The sequence below is a fragment of the Vipera berus genome (genome assembly GCF_964194415.1).
Source record: "Vipera berus genome assembly, chromosome: 1".
Lineage (NCBI taxonomy): Eukaryota > Metazoa > Chordata > Lepidosauria > Squamata > Viperidae > Vipera > Vipera berus.
The window spans coordinates 252,715,896-252,740,855 of NC_138202.1; the positions used below are offsets into that span (position 1 = coordinate 252,715,896).

Genomic DNA, 24,960 nt, shown 5'->3' on the forward strand with positions numbered 1-24,960 from the left:
GTCATTCGGCTACTTGGCAATCAGTAAAAATTTACAACAGTTGCAGTATTTTGTAGCTATGTGATTGTGATTTGCAACTTACTGGCTTCCAACAAGCAAAATCAATTGTGTAAACTAGATTCACTTAACAACTACAGGAACAATTATCATAAAATCAGGTCCAGACATGTTGTGACTCCCTGAACCACCGCATTGCTTAGCAATTGAAATTTTAGTGTCAGTTGTAGTCATAAATCAAGGACTATCTGTGCTTAAATATTATTTTTCAATGCATTCAATATCATGAATTCATTTTAGCATCACAGTTTCAGTTTGAATTGTGACTAAACAATATTTTATGCATAGGTGAAATACTTAAAAAAAACACAATTCTGAGAATGGCAAATTTTATTTCAAGAAAACGTTCTACATTTTATAATGTCTAGTGGCCATGAAAAAAAATCTTATTTAGAAGATGATACAAGGCAGTTAGGTAAGAATTCAGTACACACTCATATTCCCAAACATTACTTCTCTTATTTACTACTGGAATAAAGGAGGCAATTGCTACTGTTGGTAGGTCTTCATTATAATCAAAGTATGTGTCTAGAAGCTTCTTTTGGAAAGTTCTGGAACAAATGTAAGCCAAAACTATGAAGGAATTTCTAATACTTCCAAATATAATTTTAAATCGATTATAAAAATAAATCCCAAACTCCAGTAAGACCAGAAACATAACACATAATTTAAAAATGGCCTTGTGTCTAAATGTTTCTATGATAATAGTTGACCTATCCGCCTTGTTTTATGTTAGATGCCCAGAACTAATGTGCTAAAGTTATCTTAAGCCAGGGGTGCCAAACTCGCAATGTCATGTGATGTGACTTTGCCATTGCCGGCAAGGGGGTGGGCGCAGTTTCGCTATGATGCATGTGGCCCGCGGGCCGGCAGTTAGACACCCCTGTCCTAAGCTGACAGAAGGTATGTTTGGAAGGAGAAGGACTCCTCCATTTGACTCTTGCTGAGGCTTCAGCTCACTTGAGATGTCTTCAGATGTCTTCAGTATCATCTACCTATTACTTCTTTGGGAATTGAAAAAAAACCCAAGCCTTGAAATTTCCAAAATCTTCTTACAATCTATTTAGAAGGAATGTCAAACTTTTTTGCTGCATATGATCTCACCGCTTAACTGATACCAATATATTTCTGATATTTCTTTAAAAAAAACATTATATTGTCCAGTAGTTTTGGGGGTCTGCTCAGTGCCATATAACTGGACATCTGGCCATATAACAGAGCTCCCCACCTTCACCTTCTTATATTCACACTACTTTTCACTAAACCTTGTTCTTTGACTTGCCAGAGTAGGTAGTCGATTATATAGGAAACTGCTGGGGGGAAAGAAAGAAAGACCTTCCACCTATGGTGCTATTCTGCTGATAGAGAACCCAGTTATCCAATCATCTTGCAGCATGCATTCAAGAAGACATTTATCTGAGCATATTCAATATCACAGTAAATTATGCAAGAAACATTCCAGTATTATTTTGAACTAAGGCATAACAACGCCAGTAAGATTACTGATGCTAGTAATGTGTTTAAGATCATTAATGTAATTTGTGTAATACAAAACATGTGGTTGTTTAAAAATTCAGTTGCCAAGTATAAAAATGGAAAGAAACTTTGTGTATGAAATCCCAGAGAAAGGACGTTAGCATGCCATCTTTTTTTCTAAAGAGATACCGCACATTAATTTTTATAGGATACTCATCTAATTTTCTAGAATAAATCAGACTTTTATTTTAAAAGTAAGTCATTACAACTTTGGGAAACACCCTTTTATTGATTAATAAGAAACACAAAGTGGTGCATATTTCCACTTATTCCTCATGCTCTCCACTTCATATTTACCATTAGAAAAATAGAAGATTTGCAGTAGTCTTCATGAGCCACATTCAAAGTTAATGATGACATTGGGGGGAAAAAGGGCTAATGCAAAAATTGGCCAGCTCAACTGCTGTTATCACATGAAGGATCTTTCTTCCCGTTCAGCTTGCAGGAGCAAGGAGTTTTGGTCAGGTCAACCTCACCAAGCTTGATTGAACTTAGGTGTACATTTTGCTGTCCCCAACAATGGCTGATCCTCAGTCAAACATGACACTTCAATCTGCAGACAATGGAATAACACAGATGTGTAGAAAGTTATCCGGATAACTCATATGTTCACTTAGCCACTGTATTGGTGTCTCCAACATTGGTTCTATTCCATGAATCATCACTTGAGTCTTCTTTTCACCATCTAATTCACACAGAGAGGGAGAGAGAGAAATTGCTAAGTTAGCAATTGTCAGATTTAAAAAGAAACAACTATACTGTAAGTATATGATACATTGTTTCATAGTGAAATTCTGCAGAATCCTTGCTTTATTGCTACTGATTATTATCTTACTACAGTTCAAATGAGTTTGTAAAGGTACACGGAAAGTTGTATTAAATGAAGTTTCGTAATATTATCAAGAAACTGCTGGGTTTTTTTAAAAAAAAACACTGTAATCTTACTACACCAACCTTTCTCTCATTGTGCACACTGAAGTGAAAAGTAATAGTTTTAAGGCGGCTTCAAAAGATTTCTTAAATCCAAAGGTTTTAAATACATTTGAGTGGCAGTAATTTACAAAAGGACAAAGCATGTGCACAATTGTGGAATACTTAACTGGATCCAGACTAAACATGCTTATAGCAGATTGAATGAAATAGTTTGGAGCAGTTCTTCAAGATTTCAGTGAATCTACTACAGAATACGACTAAACTAGGCCCCATCTTGTACATGTCATAGAAATGAAATATGTACAAATAATAGAGGGGTATATGAATATAAGGTTCAGAGATTATGCAAAGAGCTAAATTTGGCTTGGGTAGACATCATAGTTGGCCAGTTTAATTTGGGTTTAAATTTTATTGCAGAAAATCCAAATCAAACTGCCCTCATTGACCAGCGTTAGAAAACAACCAAATGTAATACTTTCTCGAAAGTTGCTTCTTGGAGAAAATAACCCTGCCATATTTCAGCTAAATACAATCTGCTAAATATCTTTAAATTGCTACTAAAAAAACACCTTTTCATCTTTAAAAAAAAGTTTTAAGGTGCTTGAACGAATGTGTCTAAATGTAAATCTAGAAGAAACATATAGACTTAATTTTATTTGTGGCAAAATGAAACCTATCAAAGTTCCATATGAAAGCTACAAGGGGCTTTGATTACAGTATTTGGAGTCTTTTGAAAATGGGATTTGCACAGCTCTGCTTTCTAGGGATTGGTTTTTTGGTTTTCAGAATGATATGCTGAGGGGATGAAAGTGCCTCTGTTAATTGGGATGAAGCTGTAAAGAGACTATGATTAATCTGTTCTTGGCATCCTTCAGTCTTGAGAGACTATGGTATCATGCTCTGGAAAGAGGTCCTAAAGTTGCATCTGGTGTGGCTAAAAAGGCCAATTCGAGAGTGGCAGTCCCTTCCACACTGAGGGCAGATACAATCTGTCCCCTGTCCAGCCCCAGATTTTGCTGGTTCCAGGACTGCCTCTTTGCCTCAGCCTGCACACAAGTGTTTCTTCGAATTGGAGAAGGCCATGCTGCGTCTTTAGCCTCCAAGCTGAGCTATCAGAGGTCAAGGTTTCCCAGCTGTTAATGTCCATTCCCAAGGCCTTTAGATGCCTCTTGCAGATGTCCTTATATTGCAACACTGCTCTCCCTCTGGGGCGCTTTCCCTGCACTAGTTCTCCATACAGGAGATCTTTCGGAATCCGACCATCAGACATTCTCATGACATACCCAAGCCAGCGTAGACATCGCTGTTTCAATAGTGTATACATGCTAGAAATTCCAGCACTTTCCAGGACTGTGCTATTTGGAACTTTGTCATGCCAGGTGATGCCATAAAATACATCGGAGACAGCGCATATGAAAGGTGTTCAACTTTCTCTCCTGCCATACGTGAAGGGTCCAAGACTCATTACAGTACAAGAGTATGCTCAAGACGCAGGCTCTATAGACCTGGATCTTTGTATGTTCTGTCAGCTTCTTATTAAGCCATACTCTCTTTGTAAGTCTGGAAAATGTGGTGGCCACATTTTCCAGATTAATCTGTACACCTGTGTTTATATATATATTTAATTCCATTTATATCCCGCCCTTCTCCGAAGACTCAGGGCGGCTTACAAGCTTAGCAGTAGCCTTCATTCTATGTATATGCCTGCTTATTAGGGCTTTCACACACACCCCAGCGGCATTATTACAAAGTCAGCTTATTGACCCCAACAATCTGGGTCCTCATTTACCTACCTCAGAAGGATGGAAGGCTGAGTCAACCTTGAGCCTGGTGGGATGCGAACCTGCACTAATTGCAGGCAGCTGGTGTTACTTAAGGAGGCATTAGCCCACTGCTCCACCAAGGCTCTTGTATTGTAGAGGTATTCCTGAGTAAATAATGCATATAGTTTCAAGGTGATAATTGGAGAGTTTTTCCAAGAGGAGCCTTCATAATTCAGGAGTTTCAAGATGGAGTTGATTTATTGGAACAATTTAGATAAGTATCTTGCATCAAAGAGAGGTCCTTAAAAGGAGAAAGTTCTAAGATTCTGGGAAAGATCAGCAATTGTGGGCACTTTTATTAAAAGTTTGAAGTTAATTGAATTAAACACTTAAGTGTGGCAGAGATAGCTACCAACAACTTGATATTATTAATATGACAGACCAGCAAACAAGAGTGTCCCTATTATTTTAGAAGACCTTCTAAAACCTTGGGAAAAGAGTCTGAAGAACCTTATTCTTCAAAATATCAAAGTCAAGATCCTAGAAGTGTCAAGAAGACAGCTGAAAGCCTATTTATACCTCACAAATCTGCTTGGGCTTTTCCAGAATAATTACTTCCATAGTGCTTCACTTTATTTGTAAAATTCTTTTAAAAAGGAGGTATTCCTGGCTCCACTTTTATATACTTTTGAAAAGTTATAGAGATAAAATATTAAATACAGATCTCAGAAAAGACAGAGACATACAAGATCTGATATCTAATGAAGTATAATAACAGTGAGGACAAGATAAATTTATCTTTGATTTATTAACTATGGCAAGGTCTCTGACTGTAGATCATGCCAGAACATATAAATTATTAAGAGTAAGCAATACACCAGAAAACAGAATTATTCTTCCAAGGAAATTTTAGAACAAGAAGCTTATATAAGAACTGAATTTGGAAGAACAGAATAATTCACAGTAAGAAGTGAAACTGAGAGAAATATGCATTTTCACCATATTTGTTTAACTTGTCTAGCAAATAAATTATCAGAATAATAGACTGAATAAAATTGGAGGTAAAAATACCAACAATTAAAAATAAGTAAACGATACCCCTTCTAAAGAAAACTTGGAAGAGCTCATTATGGAAATAAAAAAATGGAAAGTGAAAACTCTGGGTTAATATTAAGAAAACTAAGACAGTGCCAACCATCTAGCTTAGTGAACTCACAGTTAATAGCAATGAAGTGAAGAGTTAGGCCTGATTTAATGACATTTAACTAAAAAGCTATTATATTTTATTTTAATATGCTATTGTTTTAAGAGCTATTTTGTTTCTTTTTTGGCATCTCTTGATTACTGTAATAAGCAGTACTATGCTATTAAATTTATGTATTTTTAATTGTTAAACTGAATTAGAGGAAGGTAACTTTGCCTTGAATAAATGTTGAAAAAGCACATTCAACATTACATCATCTTAAACCATACCTTAGACCAGGGGTGTCAAACTTGCAATGTCACGTGACATGTCACGACATATCGTGACTTTTTTCCATTGCCGGCAATGGAGTGGGTGTGGTTTCGCCATGATGCATCTGGCCAGTGGGCCGGCAGTTTGACACCCTTGCCTTAGACCAAACTATAAGTTTAGCCATTCTCAAATGTTCTCCTAGCTGAAAAACATGTTGAGGGAAAAGGTGTGTTCATTCAAATGGCAATAACTTGTCAAGTCAACTCATCTTTTCCTCAACACATTTTTCTATCCTATAACAAAATCTAAAAGTAGAATCCTATTACATTATACAATGAAGTCACTTTATGCTATTGTATTAGAAACACCTTACTTTCATTAACTAAACAACAGCTCATTATTTCCCAAATGTTCACACTTACAATGAGTAACAATACTATTAAGATTTTAAACAATGCATTAAAGACAATAGGCTGCTAGTAGTAACAACTGATATTTGAAGTAACACTTGAAGTATAAATTCTTAACTTTATTAGGTATCCTATATTAGTTTAGATAATTCAACAAGCTCACACAAGTAAAAAGAATGCACAGTGAAATGCATGCATGCATGCATACATACACACACACACACACACACACACACACACACACACACACACACATACAGTAAAACAGAGTGATGTGTAATTGTTGGAAAGCTTGATTGTAGTTCTCCTTAATAATCCATGCTTTTACTATTTTGCCCAATTTTTATTACACACTATTTTTAATTATTTCAGCTGATAGCTAGGCAAAGAACCATTTATATATTTTCATAAGTTTGTTCAAATACATTTTTCCTTTTCTGTGGATTAGTGAAAATTTGCCTAATCAATGAGAAGCCTCTGACTAAAGTTCTGTCCAGGACATAACATTCTAAAAGATGTCAGTCACAGCCATATTGATGGCAGCCATCAATCAAATCACAGAGGGTTAACTGAGTCTGGATATGGCCAGAGCCAATACATCAAACCCTAACTTTAAAAGGGCAATTAATCTTAAGCCAAATCTTAAGAGCAGGCTACGTGATGTAGCAGTAAAAATGTGCATACAAGCCTTGATAGCTTTTTTTCAATGATAATAAGCAGAAGGGCAGTATTATTCATAACAAATAATACAAATTCAAGTACCTCCACCCAGGCTCGCACACAAATGATGGCAAACGATACCAAGGTTCAGCTACACTAATCATTACTTTAAAGCGTAACAATTGCTGAATAAAAGTGGATCAAACAGTTATGTTCAGAATATTAAGCAAGAGAGACTTCTGATCACAGAAGTAGCAGCAATACCGAAGTAAAGGATACTTTGCTGCTAAATTCATTTAGTTTCAGCTAGGGACCTTGACTTATGAACACAGAAAGCACAGGAAAAGCTTGCCATAATTACTTTAAATCATGACAGCCTGTGTCAAGGGATTTTTTTTCCTCCCTATCTACTATCCATGCAATTCACAGGGAGTGTTCCATAGCCCTCTGGCAAGTGCAACGTGACCAAACTCCATCCTCTTTACAGGTCATAGAAAGGAAGAGTTTGGCCTTATAATCTGTACTGTATTTCAGAGTTCTGTGAATCCCAGCAGTATGGCATAATTATAAGAAAGATTCTTTTTTAAGTTCCCCAGCAATAACGTTAGGAGGAACCCTTGAGTTCTTGTTAATCTTGTTGGACGCCTCAGAAAGTATAACAATGAAAATCTGTCTCCACATATTAAGCTCCATGCTGTAAGAGAGAATTGGGATATAAAACGATTTAATGATATCTACAGAGTATGGTGCTGTGGTTTTCAACTAAAGTTTCTAACTTTTAAGGAATGAGTCTGTAACTTAAAAGTATCCCACTCCCAGAAAATTCTATCATATAAAAAACCAATGCCATATCCTCAAAAGAATGGCAGACTAAGCAATGTGAGCACACATCAGTGTTAAGAATGATTTAAAAAACAAGTTGGATACTGAATTAATTTAATTAATTTAATGTGGAAAACATTTATAAACATTTATAATTCTGCATACAGACTTGTAGCACATCCAAAATTTGGGTCTCTCCTAATGTAACTTTTTAAAAAAATACTAGATTTTGCCTGACTTGTTATAATAATGAAACTTTCTCAGAATAGACAGAAATTCCTATTGTGTTTGTTCTGATTGATGATTATATTGGCTGCCTCCACTAATTACCAAACATTTATTTGATTATAATAAATTTAAAGTGCTAAATTATATAAACTGCCTTTGTACACATACTAGTCTAGTGCCATTTCCAAAATTCTTATTCACTTTGTATATCTTGTAAATCCCTTTTTATTTCTGCTTTCTTCTTGGTTGTGCTTCCATACATTAATAAAAGAAAAGACAAGAAAAAAGAAAATTCAGGTAATAGCCTGAGCAGGGGTTGGACTAGATGACCTCCAAGGTCCCTTCCAACTTATTATTATTATTAAAAATTAATTAATTAATTAATTTATCATCATCATCTTTGAATCAGGCATACAAAATTATGGGTAAGAGCTTGTATATTGTATGACAAATTCTGAATTGTATTATAGGGTATTAATCTGAAAATTAGTCAGTGATTCTTCATGTTTGGGTCTTAGGTTCTTTCTATTCATAGATGATCATAGATGAATCTGTTCACAGATGACATTAATTGTCCAAAACATATACATACTATTCCAAATGTTCCTTGAAACTTTACGAACAGATTTTACAGGGGTACAAAGCGAAATGAAACACTCCCCATACTCATATCCATAATGACTGAAGCTCTCTAAATCTGAGGTCTACTCAAGAAATGATTGAACAGTTCATAAATATGAAATAGTTTGAATCAATTGATTCTAGACAAAGGTGTAACATAATGTAAATAATGCATTCTCAGGTAGAGAATGTTGAGTTGGTGCTAGACCTCCTCCTGAAGCTGATTTGTCTCCTCTTCCCTAGATATCACAACAAATTTCAAAAGCTGCAAACCAAAAAACAATTTATTCTGATCTTGCCAAACACAGAAAAGGAGCAGAGACTATATAGACTCGGCAAAGCCCTCTCCTTGCCCAAATAAAAATCCAAAATTTGATTCTATTGCTTCTGCTACTTGTCATCTACCGTATTTTTCGGACCATAAGACGCACCTGACCATAAGACGCACCCAGTTTTTAGAGCAGGAAAACAAGAAAAAAAATATTTTGAACCAAATAGTACCGGTATACTAGGAAGGAAGGAGGGGAGAGAGAGAGAGAAGGAAGGAAGGAGGGAGGGAGGGAGGGAGGAAGGAAGAAAGAGAGAGATACAGGGAAAGAGAAAGAAAGAAAGAAAGAAAGAAAGAAAGAAAGAAAGAAAGAAAGAAAGAAAGAAAGAAAGAAAGAAAGAAAGAAAGAAAGAAAGAAAGAAAGAAGAAAGGAGGGAGGATGGAGGGAGCAAGGAAGGAAGAGAGAGAGAGAGAGAAAGAAAGAAAGAAGGAAGGAAGGAAGGGAGAAGGAAGGAAGGAAGAAAGGAGGGAGGGAGGGAGGAAGAAAGGGAAAGAAAGAAAGAAAGAAAGAAAGAAAGAAAGAAAGAAAGAAAGAAAGAAAGAAAGAAAGAAAGAAAGAAAGAAAGAAAGGAGGGAGGATGGAGGGAGCAAGGAAGAGAGAGAGAGAGAAAGAAGGAAGGAAGGAAGGAAGGAAGGAAGAGAGAAGGAAGGAAGAGAAGGAAGAAAGAAAGGAGGGAGGGAGGGAGGGAGGGAGGAAGAAAGAAAGAAAGAAAGAAAGAAAGAAAGAAAGAAAGAAAGAAAGAAAGAAAGAAAGAAAGAAAGAAAGAAAGAAAGAAAGAAAGAAAGAAAGAAAGAAAGAAAGAAAGAAAGAAAGAAAGAAAGAAAGAAAGAAAGGTACCGGTAGTTTCTTTTCCCTGAATAGGTTTTCTAAGATGCCGAAGCAATTTCAAACAATTAGCAGTATTATCTTGCAAATGGGAAATCACTTCCAATAAACTTCACAGAGAAACCTGCAGGGTCAACTCCTCAAGGCTTTGCTGGGGCAAGTCGCCTATGAGGTTTAGTTTCGCAAAAACTTTCTTTAGCAGTGAAGTAAAAGAAAGAAAATGTGCGCGCGCAGGGAGGGGGAGGCAGTCAGAAGGCATGGCAGACACATCCGTATTTCCTCCCCTGCCGACCAATCACAGGGGCGGGGCGGAGAATTCCATGTCTTCATTCAATCACGTCTCTCCAATGGAGCTGATGGACTGCATTGACTGAACGGGAGACAAGTGTTTTCGCTTACCTTCGGACCATAAGACGCACCTCGTTTTTCCACCCACTTTTGGGAGGGGAAAAGTGCGTCTTATGGTCCGAAAAATACGGTATATTTCATGACAGGTAGTCCTTGAGTTATGACCATAATTGAGCTTGGAAATTAGAGTTATAAGTTGTGCTGGTCATAAAGCAGTCACCATGTGACTGGGCTCAATTTTATGACCAATTCTGTGGTAGGCATTAAGCAAACACCTAGGTTATTAAGCAAACAACATGGCCATTAAGCAAACCTACTGTTCACCGTGGGACGGTTTTTGCTGGAAATGAGATATAAAGGCCAGTTTCTGGCAGAAACATCATAAATCGTGGTCACATGACTGGGGGCCCTTCAAACAACCATATATGTGGACCAGTTGCCAAGCTCCCAAAATAAGGTCTCCTGACTTGGGGGGGGGGGAAAGAGAGAGATCAGAACTTCAAAACTGGGTTGTAAGTAGCTTTTGGGGGTCTATTGTAACTTTAAATGATTGCTAAGCATGGGGTCATAGGTCAAGGACTACCTGTATGCTTTAGCTTCATTTCAAAGTTAAGATTAACAGTGCAACCTTCTAGACCAGGGGTAGGCAACCTTGGCTCTTTTATGACTCATGGACTTCAACTCCCAGAATTCCTGAGCCAGCTATGCTCCACCCCTGCTCTAGACCAAGAGGTGGTTTTAAAAAACAACCCCCCCAAAATATTTCCCAAGCCCCCCTCTATAAGCAAGAAGAACATATTCCATTACATCTTTTAATAGAATACCTTCAGAATTAATTGCAGCAGGACAAACTTCTTTTAGGAGATCACCCAGTGTATGTAGCTGTCCATCTACAGCAACAGGACGGAATAGCTTCTGTATAAAAGGTCGTTCTGGTGTTATCTAGCAATAAATTGTTAATATTAGTAAAAGCATAACTAGAATAGCTATACCTAATTATCTCACAAGAGCACGAGTGGTAAAATAAAATATTTCACGTAGCAATTGCATGTAGGCTTATATACCGCTTCATACTTCTTTATAGCCCTCTCTAAGCAGTTTACAGAGTCAGCTTGTTGCCCCAAAAGATCTGGCTCCTCATTTTGCCATCCTACTGCATTCTAACCATTGTGCTACCACGGCTCTTTTGAAATAATGCTTGCTTTTTATTTGAAATATTTTTTTTAAATAAAAATGCGGCAAAATTGTGTAATAAAAGTGCCATGGCGGATTAGAAAACACCACAAAACCTCAACTTCATGAAAATTCGGTATGTTAAACCACAATATAAAACACACATTGCTGACAACTGTTTGTAGATCAGGTGGACGTTTTAAACATGAGATATTTTTCATTTAACAGTCAGAAAGGGGGATGGAAAAGAGAGATAGAGAAGACTGAGTTTTAAGAAATTTTCCAACATTAAGTTAACTTCTGGTCCTGAAGTATAAGCTAGCAACTGCACATCACAAAATATTGAGTTTGGCAACAGTTACCCATGTCTTAAGTTACATAATAATCAGAAATCAACAAACTTTATAGAAACATATATTTGAAGAGCATTCCAAATTTTGATAATTATGGAATATAGTAACTATAGTGCTGACTGGTTCATGATACAGTAGTTGTATTATGCCTATGCTGAGAGATCTGTACCGGTTTTTTTTAATGCAATTTCAAGGTGCTCATTTCACTTTTAAGGCCTTATTTATAGTGGGACATTTCAGACTGGTTTCTGGTGACTCAAGTAGCCACAATGGACTAAGGAAACAAACAAACAAACAAATAAAACACCTCTCCACAAAGGACTATGTTTGAAAGCTGTTGACCTAAGGGACCATATATTCAGTATGGGTACATCTGATCAGTGAAAGAAAAGACTCTAAGGTGATCTGACAAAAAAGAAAAAGAAATACAGCTGTTTGAAGCTTTGACTGAAAGGCAACACTGTGAAACTATCTGAATACAAATGTGCAATAAATTGGTTTATCAAATTGCACTAGATAATCCTGCAGTGGTTGCAAGATTAGATTGTTATTACAAACTAATGATCTATATCAGACATGTCAAACTCGTGACGCGACGTATCGGGACTGTTTTGCCATTGCCAGCAATGGGGTGGGTGTGGCTTCTAGATGACGCGTCCGGCCCGCGGGCTGGCAGTTTGACACCCCTGATCTATATCAATGCAGCTCTTCAAATCATGTAAAAAAATTTGAATTGACTCTTACCTGATAAAACATCTCTGTGGAAAACCTCACTTATATTTGCTACTAGGACTTTACTCTTTTGCTCTTGAGGAGTTAGGAGACTTGTCTACATTTTTTGAGTTGCTTTGTAATTATTCTAGGTATCATATATGTATTATTTTTGACCCACAGTACCTCAAGAGTTCCAAAAATGGAAAGTTGTAACATCAAATAAAAGTAGTTTCACAAATTTAGTCTGGGAATTAAGTTTTATTTGAATCTTTAATAAAAATTTGTTTCATTTTGAAGCCTCCTTAAAAGAGCCTTGATCTATTTTGAAAACTGGTGTTAAAGAGGTAAAGCTCAGACTTCAGCCACATACAGTAAATTTAAAAAAATGCTAATGTTATTTCAAAGTAACATGTACCATTACATAGTAACTTCTTCTATAGGTAAGTTGACTAAATGTTAGTATCTTCTTCCTAAGAACATGGGCTAACTGGCTTTTAAGCAATATGTATAAGCCAAACAATTTATACAGGATGTAATCATAACATAAAAAAACATAAACCACAAATTGTAATTCTTAAGAAATGAAAGCCAACAGACTTACTAGTCTTTACATCTACATAAAAGAATGGATTTCCTAATTATATTTAAACCACGGCAAATTGCCTTAAATGTTAAACCCACACAATACCCCTTATGATTTCCACATGTCTTTTTTTTAGCCATACAAAAACTGAAGTCCTTAAAGTTCCTACATTACTTCCTCAGTGTACCAAAATATCAGATTGTGTGCACTATCGTGTTGCCTCTAAATAAATAAAATATCCAATAGCAACATTTTAACATTGTTGAACTTTGGTTTAAATTTGATTCCAAGCTTTTCAAATGAGTAACTATCAATTCCCTAAAAAACAGGTCTATGTAATACTATTTAACCCGCATTAAAGATATATTAAGATTTATTTACAGAAAAGAAAAACCCAAGCCAACATCCTTTCCAGAACATGTCTCTTGACTAAAAAAAAACACATCCCAAAAGTTGACTTGACGTTAGACACCCAAGGCTTACCTAGAGAACGCACACACTGACCACTTTGGATATTTGGGACAGACTAGAGATTCTGCTAGTGTACCACCTACCTCTGTGGCCAATTCCCTTTATCTCACTTGAAAGAGGTCATCTCAAAATCTACAGAAGCACTCCAGTGGTCCGCATGGCCCCCATTTAGCCATTTAACCTGACTTTAAGCAATCTTTAAAAGCTAGTTGCTTCCCAGGTCTGGGTCTAGGACTCTAGGTGATCTGGCTGAGGTCTCCTTTTAATGAGGGAAATGGAGATATCATGCATCTTTTATGGTTTCCCTCTATATGCCTATTTTACTTTACGCAAGAGCCTTGGTGGAGCAGTGGGCTAATGCCTCCTTAAGTAACACCAGCTGCCTGCAATTAGTGCAGGTTCGAGTCCCACCAGGCTCAAGGTTGACTCAGCCTTCCATCCTTCCGAGGTAGGTAAAATGAGGACCCAGATTGTTGGGGGCAATTAAGCTGACTTTGTAACAATGCCGCTTGGGGGGGGCGCAAAAGCCCTAATAAGCAGGCATATACATAGAATGAAGGCTATTGCTAAGCACATTGTGCTTTAGATTGTAAGCCACCCTGAGTCTTCGGAGAAGGGCGGGATATAAATGGGATTAAAATAAATAAAAAATTATTTTAATGTATTTGGGCTTTTGTTTTGTGAAGTCACTCACCACTATTTGAAAATGGGTGGCCTAGAAATGTGGCAAATAAATTATCCTGGAATTGGTGCAGACTTCTGGAATGTAGTTTTGTGTTAGTTCGACATGCTTCGTAGCTATCATGAGAATCTTAGGCCTATCTCAATTTGTCACTGACCCAACACAGTTTGGATTTGGTTTTTCTTCCATTAAGCAGTAGGACAGTAGTCTGAATGTGGAGTAAATGTACTCCTCACTTGTCCTGATTATATCACTTCCTGTGGAGGTTAAAGCTTGCAGGAAATTATTCTCTATAAGGATGGAAGCCTATTAGAATGTGTTAAGGAGTTTAAAAAACAAAATATGGAGCAATACTTTGCCGCAAATGTAGCTGAAATCAAGACTAAACTATGCCCAGATTATGATTATTTGAAAGCTATTCCTGATGGTTCTTATTATTGCATCTTTTCAATACAGATCTCTTGCATTATGAAATGTTCTAGTCCCTTTGCAAATACCAATGACAGACTGACCAACCTGTAGTTTCCCAGATTCTCCCCATCCTTCTAAATTTTGGGACCTTTCCCCTCCAGTGATCATTAGGCACTACACTGATTGTCCAAAATTTTTCCTTTATTTAGCTTAGCTGAGGAAGTAGAAGCAATGAAACTTTAAGAGAAAGAGACAGTGTGATGATTTTAAGGAAAGGGAATTTCCTGAAAAGACTATTCTTGAAAACTCTGTGTAATGATTTTAAAGAAAGGGAATTTCCTGGAAAGACGATTCTTGAAAACTCTGTCTCTTAAACAATGTCAGGGAAAATGTCTTTTAATACTTTATGTCTTCTTGAAAAAAGTTTGATTTTAGAAAAATACTTTCCCCTTGGTTGAATTATCAACAGGAACTAAACTAAATGGTAGGGCTATGCAAAGCACATGGAAGAGGCCTTTCTCAATATATATTAATCTGTTTGTGGTATTGGGAAAAGCCCAAAATAGATGTACCTGCAGGGAACAACAGGGAATAGCTTTCAAAAACAATCCCTTGAAAAAAGCATAGCTCATTTAACCATTGGAAGAGATGCACTCCATTTACGCTATGGTGTTGGTTGCAAAGCTTTTCTTTCAGATCACAATCTGACTTCTATTTCTCATCACAACGCTGATCACAGGACAGGTAGTCCTTGATGTACAACCGCAATTCAGACCAAAATTTCCATTGCTTAAAGAGACAGCTGTTACGTGGGTTTTGCCCCATTTGACAACCTTAATTGTCATAGTTGTTAAATGAATCACTGCTCTTGTTAAGTTAGGAACACAATTTTTAAGTGAGTCTGGCTTCTCCGATGACTTTGTTTGTCAGGTTACAAAAGGTGATCACATGACCCAAAGTCACCACAACCATCATAAATACATGCCAGTTGCCAAGCGCCCAAATTTTGATCACGTCACCACGGGGATGCTGCAACGGTTGTTAAGTGTGAAAAACAGTCATAAGGCACTTTTTCAGTGCCACTGTAACTTCAAACAGTCCCTAAACTAATGGTTGTACGTCAAGGATTACCTGTATTGCTTTTATTCCTTTCTCCAGTTATTTTTTTTAACCCAAAGTCTCTTATAAACCAAATTTATTCACTTGCATTTTTGAACCAATGCGGATAACTGTGCTTTTCTTCTGCCTTTCCTGTTTCTGTTATTTTTTTTTAGCAAATTATATCCTTGAATTGCTATATTCCAAACAAAGAAATCATCAAGTCTCAATTATGCCTACTACAATATATTTGCCTTCTTGTATTGAGAATTAAAGCTTCTTTGGTTTTCAATTCATCAGTTTCACATTTAATTTCACTGTCAGTACCCCAGTGAAATAAATTTTATATTAATTATATTATCATTAAAAATCCATACAAGCACAGTATGTTTTGCATCCTCAAATTTCTGATAGGTACTAACAAGCAGGTTGACTAATTCAAAAAAAAAGAAGGAAGAAAGGATAGAAAGAAAAGATTTTAAACCCAGTCTACACCTTTAAGCTGCTACCAATATCTTTATAGTGAAATTTACAGTAAGGATGTAGGGGAAGCCAAATAAACAAACAGATTAATTTCCATGACTATATGAGGAAGTGGAAGCAATGAAATTTCAAATAAATAAATAAATAAATAACAGGGTAATGATTCTAAGGAAAAAGATTTCCTGCAAAGGCTACTCTTGGAAAGTTTGTCTTTTAAACAGATTGAATAAGAAAAGTAGTCTTTTAAACAATGCCAGGAAAAATGTTTTGCCTAGAAATGGGCAAGCATCTTTTAAAATGTATTGCTCATTAATAAATTACCTTTGCATTGATGACAAAGAGTGCTAAACACAATTGTATAACCTTGCTGTTGTATTTTTCAACCTAACCTGACTTCTTGGAAAATTTGTCTCATGCCAAAAAAAAACATATGTATATTGATGGACCAGTACCAGGTCACGGCAAGCCAGCAACCGGTCCACACAAACCAGCAAAGCTCCATCCGCGAGATGCAGGCAGCACACAAAACCACGCACCCTCCGGTCCATGGAAAAACCTCTCTCCACAGAACCGGTCCCTGGTGCCCAAAGGGCTGGAGACCTCTGTCTTATGGTCTTGGATAATTATCTTCTGGTCTCCACCTTTCCCTTCCGAAAGAAGGGTTGGTCGTAGATGTTGAGGTATGTGGCACCCTAGAAGAAGCAGGTGGCTTGGATCTTTTCAATCTGTGTTCAGTCCTGGATATGGGATCAAGATGGCATCGGTTTTTGTTTTGCTGATCTACGTCAGGACCTAAATCAGTATAGTGCAGCTCTCCTTCTCTTCAGCAGTTTTCAATCTTATTGCACGTGACATCTTATGGAATTCTCTGGGGTGTTTGGAACTGATTTCCACTCCTTCCTTTGTCACAATTTCGTTCTGTTTTCGTCAGGGAAGAGAGGTTAAGCTAGCATTCCCTCACTTATGAGAGTCATTCCTTGCTCTTCTGCTTTTTAAGCTATACAAAACCCCTGGAATGTCACTCAACAGTATATTGGTGATATCCAATTGTAGATTGCTATCTTGGTTTGTGGGAGAAATCCTATTGATACTGTACTCCAGCGCATGGAAGCTGAGAGGGTCTGGGTGGCAGAGAACAGACTCAAAAGAGAACTCAAGCAAAGCAGTTGTTTTTACATTGGAGTTCTCTTTCGGTAAGGGACGCGGTGGCTCAGTGGGTTAGGACACTGAGCTTGTCGATCAGAAGGTCAGCAGTTTGGCGGGTCGAATCCCGAGTGCCGCGTAACAGAGTGAGCGCCTGTTACTCGTCCCAGCTTCTGCCCACCTAGCAGTTCGAAAGCACGTAAAAATGCAAGTAGAAAAATAGGGACCACTACGGTGGGAAGGTAACAGTGTTCCATGCGCCTTTGGCGTCTAGTCATGCCGGCCATATGACCACGGAGACGTCTTCGGACAAGCGCTGGCTCTTCAGCTTTGAAACGGAGATGAGCACCGGCCCTTAGAGTTGGAAACGACTAACACGTATGTGCGGGGGAACCTTTACCTTTACTTTACCTTCTCTTTCGGTACCACTGTTATTCCTAGGCAGCAGGCCCTATGCATGCAGGAACAGGTTCATGATTGGGGATTCTTCAGAGCTTACAGCTCCTGCTTGAATATAGCCTATTTCATCCTTAAATAATACAAGAGGATCTAGCAACAGTATCTCATCACCTATACTAGACAGTCACATATACAAGTTCTCAACTTATAACCATTTAGTGACTGTTCAAAATTACAAAGGTGCTGGGGGGAAAATGGTTTATTACAACTGTTGCAGCATTCCCAATCGGTAACAATCAAAATTCTGATGCCTGTCACTGGTATGTATTTATGACAGCTGCAGTGTCCGAAGGTCATGTGATCCCTTTTTGTGTTCTTCTGATCAGCCAAGTCAATGGGTTAAAGCCAGATTCATTTAACAACAGTGCCACTAACAACTGCGCTGATTCGCTTAAGCGATTGTGGCAAGAAAGGTTGCAAAATTCACTTTAACTGGTTCGTTTAGCAATGGAAATTTCAGGCTTAATTGTGGTCATAAGTTAAGGCCTACTTGTAGTACTCCCATGAGCTTCACATAGGTCTGCCTTTAAAACCGGCTCCAGAATTACAGGTAGCTCTACAGTACGATATATTATACCTACAGTCCTGTTTCAAGGGCAACTTAAAGGGCCAATTTTAACCTATAAAAAGCCTTCATAGCTTGCCACCTGGATACTTACAGGTCTCTTTCCCTTCTTCATTCTTGTAGTCCAGCATTTCTGGGATGCCATGAGAGCTGAAGCCAGAAGCCACTGCTTCTCTGTAGCACATAAATGCTATGGAACGGACTCCCATTAAGCTCAGACTGCCCGCCCACTTGTAGCTTTTAGGAAGATGTTAAAAACAATCCCTATTTTTTCTTCTTACTTTTTTTAAAAAAAAAAACCTTGGGGTTTTATTACTTTTTTTGCTTGTTTTACTGTCACATTGTAACAGATGAGAGTCATGTGATTTTAGTAGAATAAAAATTGAATAAATGATACGCCTGTATTATATATTTCCAAAGTAATATATGTATTTACCTTCCAGAAGCTAGAGTTCCCCAAAAGGGCAGAGTCAAGAAACTGTAAGTTAAACGAATTACTACTTAAAACTATTTGCCTCTAAACAAAGCATCCCCTTTACAAAATTCCTATCTATAACCATTTTCTAATAGGTAATGCTTCCTCACACCCAGAAAACATTGTACATACTATATAGTTCCCACTTACTCCTTTATTCCAGCAGAAATAGCAAAATAATTTCAAAAAGGATGTGTTGGGGAAAGAGGAAGTATAACTCTCAGGAAGAGTAAGAGTGGAACAAAACTTCAGGCATGTAAGGTAAGGTCAGGAGAAAAAATAATTAGGCAAGGAAGGAAAGAAACAAAAAACCTTCCCTTTAGATATACAAAAAAAGTTAAAATTCCCAAGCAGTGGCTAATTGAACTTGGCAGCTATTTATATCATGCTAATTCTTTGTTTTCAACTGATTCTTTTCTTATCGACACACTGACCAATTATTTGACATAAAAAATCATGGCAAATAAAATTGTAAAACTAAATTTATAGCTATACTGTTAAAGTTTCTTGCATCCTATAGTACCAGAATAGAGATTTCATATGACATTGTTCATTCAAAACAGATAGATTTATATAGTGCCACGATTAGTAGCTTTATTCTCTGTGAATTTAAATAATCTCCTGCTTTTAAAAAATCTCAGTAGGTGGTAATCACCACATTTTATGGTAACAACTTGGTTAATTTAATTGTCCTACAATACAACAAGTAATTGGAAATTATCAGGCTTCATATAGCCTATAAAGGCTTTGCTACATACACTATGTCAGTTTGTTGTGCGTATATGTAATTATTTATATATACATACTTTAAAGTTACTTCTAAGGAACTTTGAAGCACTACTGCTTGTTGAAAGTTAATAATTATACAGTCCTAAAGGAATCTGAAACAAATACACATGTAGTGCACCCGTAACGGAAACCTTCAATTGCCACGGTCTGTTATTTAGTAAAATGTTATCATTATGTCTATAACAGTATCAAAGCAATGTCAGTGATACTTAAGGTAAATAATATGAATGTCTCAGAGACTGTGGTTAAATTAAGGGCAGTCATTAGAATTACACACACATCTGGAATGAAGCTAGACTTATTTATTTTTATATAGTAAGCATTATTACAATTTTGTCTAGACAATAGACAAAGATTTCGGTCACAAATAGTTAAGGACAATTTTCCTAATCATATGTGGGCAACAACCCATGTCTTCCTCACATCCTTTCATTTGGCAGGATATGTCGTAAGGAATAATGAAACTTTCCTAATCTCCTACATGATCAAGAGCAGCATTATTTCAGGAATGAGGGAGAAATTATGGCAACTGTTTAGACTGAGTCTCCTACACAGACAGACTGCTTGTGAATCTCTTAAACCTACCCACTACCCAACAAACTGATTTTATTTTATAATTTATTTACCGGTAAGTTGCCTATTTCTTTCCCTAAGTGTTTGCATCATTTACAAAACAATACAAATGACTTAGGCATAGTATTACAATAAATATGCAGATGAATTATATTTTATCTGTGAGCAGAATATAGATTCTTTTTTTCTCTTGCAGGAAAACATTACAATTAGCCTAGGAAAAAAATTGTTGGGATAACTGCACTTACATAAGCCAGCAGTTATCACTACGTGTATCAGACAGTATATAAAGTGAGAGCCAAAATATAGCTTGAGGTCCAGGATAGTTTAGATGGCAACCAGGCCTTCAAATGACTATTGGAGGTTGTTCAAAGTTCTGGACTCCTCCCTAAACTCTCCATCTTGCTTTGTTTTTGTAGCTCCCTGTCACATTCCCCTTCCCCAACACGCACCTGACTCTTCAGCAAACCATAATCCACACATGAAAAGAGGGAGGAGCAGGATATGGGCAGCAAAGAGAAAGGTTTTCAATCAACCCGAAAGAACCTCCGACAGCTGCCCACCTATATAGCCAATTAAATGCCAGTGAATTCTTGAACAGAAAGTTCAATAAGGAATAGTACATTTTAAGCCCCGCTGCCTTTTTAACTGCCCAAAAAGAACTGAGAGGAAAGCAAGAAAATCCAAACACAGCTGTCTCTGTGGATTTTGTAATGGGGGTTGGTGAATGTGAATGTGGACGTAGGTGATTGCTTCAGCCCTAGAGGCTATCCCACTGACAACCATCTTAGATCAATTCTAGAATTCAGTAAAATTCTATTACTTTTTCCTCCTTTCTCTATTTCTACCTCCCTCCCTCCCTCCCTCCCTCCCTCCCTCCCTCTCTCTCTCTCTCTCTCTCTCTCTCTGTATTTTTAAGAGAGTGTAATTGGATATGATTCCCCGTTACTTCTTTCCTAGAATTGTTTAAAATAAATCAAGGAAACACCTGGATCTCCTTTCTTTTCTCTCTTTCTCCCCCAAAACTATTGCTTTGCTATTGCTTAGCTATTGCTAAGCACATTGGTTTGTGCTTAAATTGTAAGCCGCCCTGAGTCTTCGGAGAAGGGCGGGATATAAATGGGATTAAAAAAAAACAGGCATGTTTTTTTTCTGCCGTTCATAAACTGGCAAGCCAGCCCACATGTTCAGCAACACAATTTCCAAGAAGCTGACTGGCAAATGAGATTTCAGGATAGGTAGGAAGGGATAGGAAGCAGTCCAATTAGTTTTGCTCTAGCCATGTTGGTCCCCCTCTAAGGTTCTTGGACTCACCGAACGCTAACTGGTTGGTTCTATCCTTAGTTTATAGTAAGTACATCAGCTTCTAGATAACACATGTACACATACTTATCAAAATAAGAGTCAAGAAAACCTTTCCTCAGATGATGTCTGAATTCAATAACCAACCGTCCACACTATATCCAAGGAGAATCAAGGTGTGTATAAAAGCTAGGATGCTTATATAATCATGGACCATCGACTGAGAGAGAAAGTCTCAGGAGAATGCTAATGGACAAAATATCCTCTGAATAAATATTTATACTGCGTACAACTAGTATTCTATTTAACCAGTATTTTTCATTTTCAAACTCAGCGCCTGTATAGTGTCAGAATTAAAGTAATTGGGCCAGGAGTGGGGAAACACACACGCTGGTCCTCTCTTAGGCATGGACGGCTGGCTGTCTAGACTAAGAGGAAGTCACTTCCTCTCAGCCTAAACAGTCAATAGTCTGAATGCCCTATCATGCACTGAGAGTTTCCCTATAAGACACTGAGACACAGGTAAGGTACAAGACAAGCCAATCCTGTAACCAAGTGTAACACCTCTATTAAAAATAATAGTCATATATTCCCTGACCTGGTATATTCTAAATGGGATGTAGCGAAATCCATTCTCTTCTGCGGGATATTCCATGAGCTTCCGGTTTATAGCCCAAAACTGTTCGAATTTGTCTGAAAATAAAAAGCAATTACTAGGATTAAGAAAAACAACAGCAAAACTGCAAACAACTATATACAGAAATACAGGGAAACGGATATGAACGACCTGACTACACTGTTATAGTTGCATTTATTTCACATTACACCCAGTGGTGGGATTCAGATATGTGAACAACTGGTTCTCTGTGTGGATGCCGCTTCCGGAAGTTGCCTGGGCAACAAAAAATTAGCTACCGGGTTAGCCAAAGTGGTGCAAACTGACTGAATCCCACCACTGCATCTTACTCAGCCTTTGCCCAGGTAGGAAAAAAACAACAACCTTGTGCTGGCCCTAAATGCACAATTCAATGAATACTTCACTCTAGAATGTCACTCAATATTATGAAGTGATGGGTAGCTGTCATCCTGCAGATTAAGGATCTTTTTATTTAAAGATTTGAATATCTTGCTAATACTGTAGAATCGTTAATACTTCCTACAGTTGTAGAATGTTCGCATTTTCCTAACATAATTGCAATTTATTGTGGCTGAACACAGTAAGAGAAAGATTGTACTCCTTGAGTGGATTCACGCTTTACATGAGCTATACTTAAGCATGGTTTATAAAATAGTCAATATTGACTAAATCACAATTAGTTATGCCTGACCAATATGCTCAGTTATAAACTGCGCTTTATCAAATGTTTGGGTTCATACCAATGAGCCATAACTAAGGAAAGCGCAATCTGGATTGGCATGTAGTTCACACAAGGTAACTAGGTTTCGGGATCCCAAAGAGCCAAACTCGAAAGTATGATTGGTCAGGTATGTTTCCAAGAAGTTCTCTATATAAACAGAAACATAAGCCTCTTGTGTCCTCTTGTCTGCATAACTCCAATCTTCTGAAAAATAACAAGAACGTACTGAAACAGTATTTTTCTTAGAGACTGGTGACTTATTTTCCTTATCTAGGAAACTCATGTTTACTTTATGAACCATTCATGACCTCTTTTATAACACTGTAAAACCAAAGATCCTCCTGCAGTCCTCTTTTAACACTCTCATCACTTGACAGCAATCTAGAGGCAGTTCTACCATCTCTTTTTAAAAAATCAACAGGGCGTTAATTCTGGGCCTGGGCAACAAAAAAAAACTAGCTACCGGTTCTGCCGAACTGGTACGAACTGGCTGAATCCCACCACTGATTACATCCATATTCTTATGGAAGGATCATATTGAATTTTCTTAGGATGAATTATTTTTCAGCAATCAAATACTGTATATTAAAGTATATTAAGACCAGTTAGAAAACCAGAGATTTTTTCACAAATAAGTTTAATATGGTGGTCCTAGTCTATTGCTGTAGATAAAATATGTAAATGTTCACACGCTTCAAAGTAAGTTGATTGGGATCAATTTACTTATTGAATAGCTAGTTAACATGCTACATTTTGTGATACCATATTTGCATTAAAAGGTACATTTTTTTTCTATTTGGATAGGAAAGTGAGAAATAAAAAGAAAGTTTGGGAACGCAAAGTTGCTTCAGTTTCCACAATTGACAACCTGCCTGAAGCTCACTCAGAGCTCCTAGAAGTTTGCCAACAGATGAAGGGGGCAGGCAAGGCAGTTAGTTATGCCAATCTTTGTGTCTCCCCAGTACCAGGAAGCTAAAGCTCCTGGCCAGCAAATCTCATGAGAGGCAACTTTATAGTGCCACTTATTTATACTTTTGGGTGAGAAACTTTAGCTTTTAATGTGTTGGGGAGGTAGGTGGGATCCCACTCTCTTACAACACTTTTGCACTCATGAAATGAAGGTTTTCTACAACAGGCAGTTTCAGGACATGTTCTAGGCCTGTGGTGGCAAACCTATAGCAGGCGTGCCATAGGTGGCACGCAGAGCGCTCTCTGTGGGCACGCGCACCATTGCCCCAGTCCTAGGACTTCAAATTAGTTTTATAAAACCTTTTCGCATTAGGCCTCCATCGCCATGTGCAAAAAAAAAAGAAAGAGGTTCAATCAATTTCAAGTTCTTGCGGGGGGAAAAAAAATCTCGCAAAGTTGGAATCGATTGATTGAACTTTTTAGTCCCACCCAGTCTGCCATTACCACCGCAGCCATGCCCACCCAATAGGCCAGGCCCACCCAATGGGCCATGCCCACCCGGTACCCGATGATACATAAGTGGGTTTTGGGGTGCAGTTTGGGCACTCGGTCTCTAAAAGGTTCGCCATCACTGTTCTAGGCAGAGGAGAAGCAGCTTAGAGTGGAAACACTATAGGCAATCTCATCAATGAAGCAATCTCATCAAATTGTGGAAAGAGTCTTCTCCTGCAGCACCAGCCCAAAGTAGATTGAGGTCACCTAAAGTGTTTTACTGACACAAGATAGATTGCCTCTTGGTTAAAAAAAAAAGAGAGAGACTAATTGATTCCATGGCCTGAATCACTTTTGATAAATAAACCTAAGTTACATCATACAGACCTATTGATTTGTTCAGTAACATTTCCAGACATGTCCACATTTTGTAGATAGCTAAGAATTAAAGATTAGACCTCATGAGCATTGGCCTCCTAATCGTGCAAATGCTGTCATTTAAAACATTAGCTAACATTATTTTACTATCATTCTGGCTTAATATTTTTCCAGGCACTTTAAAGTTTTATAATTGAACTTAAAAACATCAGGTCTAAATAAATTTAAATATGAATTTGCCCCAAAGCTATCTAAAGTGGGGGGGAAAGCTGTGTGGGGTAATGCTGAGTAGCATTTTTATTTTTATTTTTCTCTGATAGTTACATTCCCCTACAAATATGATTTCTACTAACAATATTTTTGGTAGGCAAAAAAAAAATATCCCAGGGAACAAAATGCAGAGTGAAGCAATAGGCAACTGGAGCTAAGCCTCCATCTCACTACCCTTCATCCTTTTGCACTGTAATGTGATGGCTCTGACATACATTTATATTTTTAAAAACTTAAAATACCAAGCACCACATATCTGGTGCTGATCTTTCTACTGATATACGACCCATT

General features: G+C 37.5%; 1 protein-coding gene across 5 annotated transcripts in view; it reads right to left on the reverse strand.

Moving 5' to 3' along the window:
- Positions 1–375: 375 nt before the first annotated feature.
- Positions 376–24,960, reverse strand: part of ATG5 (autophagy related 5) — a 53,653-nt gene continuing 29,068 nt past the window's right edge. For all 5 annotated transcript variants that reach the window (XM_081313098.1, XM_081313099.1, XM_081313101.1 and 2 more), the window contains exons 6-8: positions 21,861–21,955; positions 10,813–10,930; positions 376–2,278 (exon numbers count right to left, since the gene is read on the reverse strand). In XM_081313098.1, coding sequence (XP_081169224.1) covers positions 2,142–2,278; positions 10,813–10,930; positions 21,861–21,955 — 350 coding nt within the window. In that variant the 3' untranslated portion in view covers positions 376–2,141. The remainder of the gene's footprint in view (positions 2,279–10,812; positions 10,931–21,860; positions 21,956–24,960) is intronic.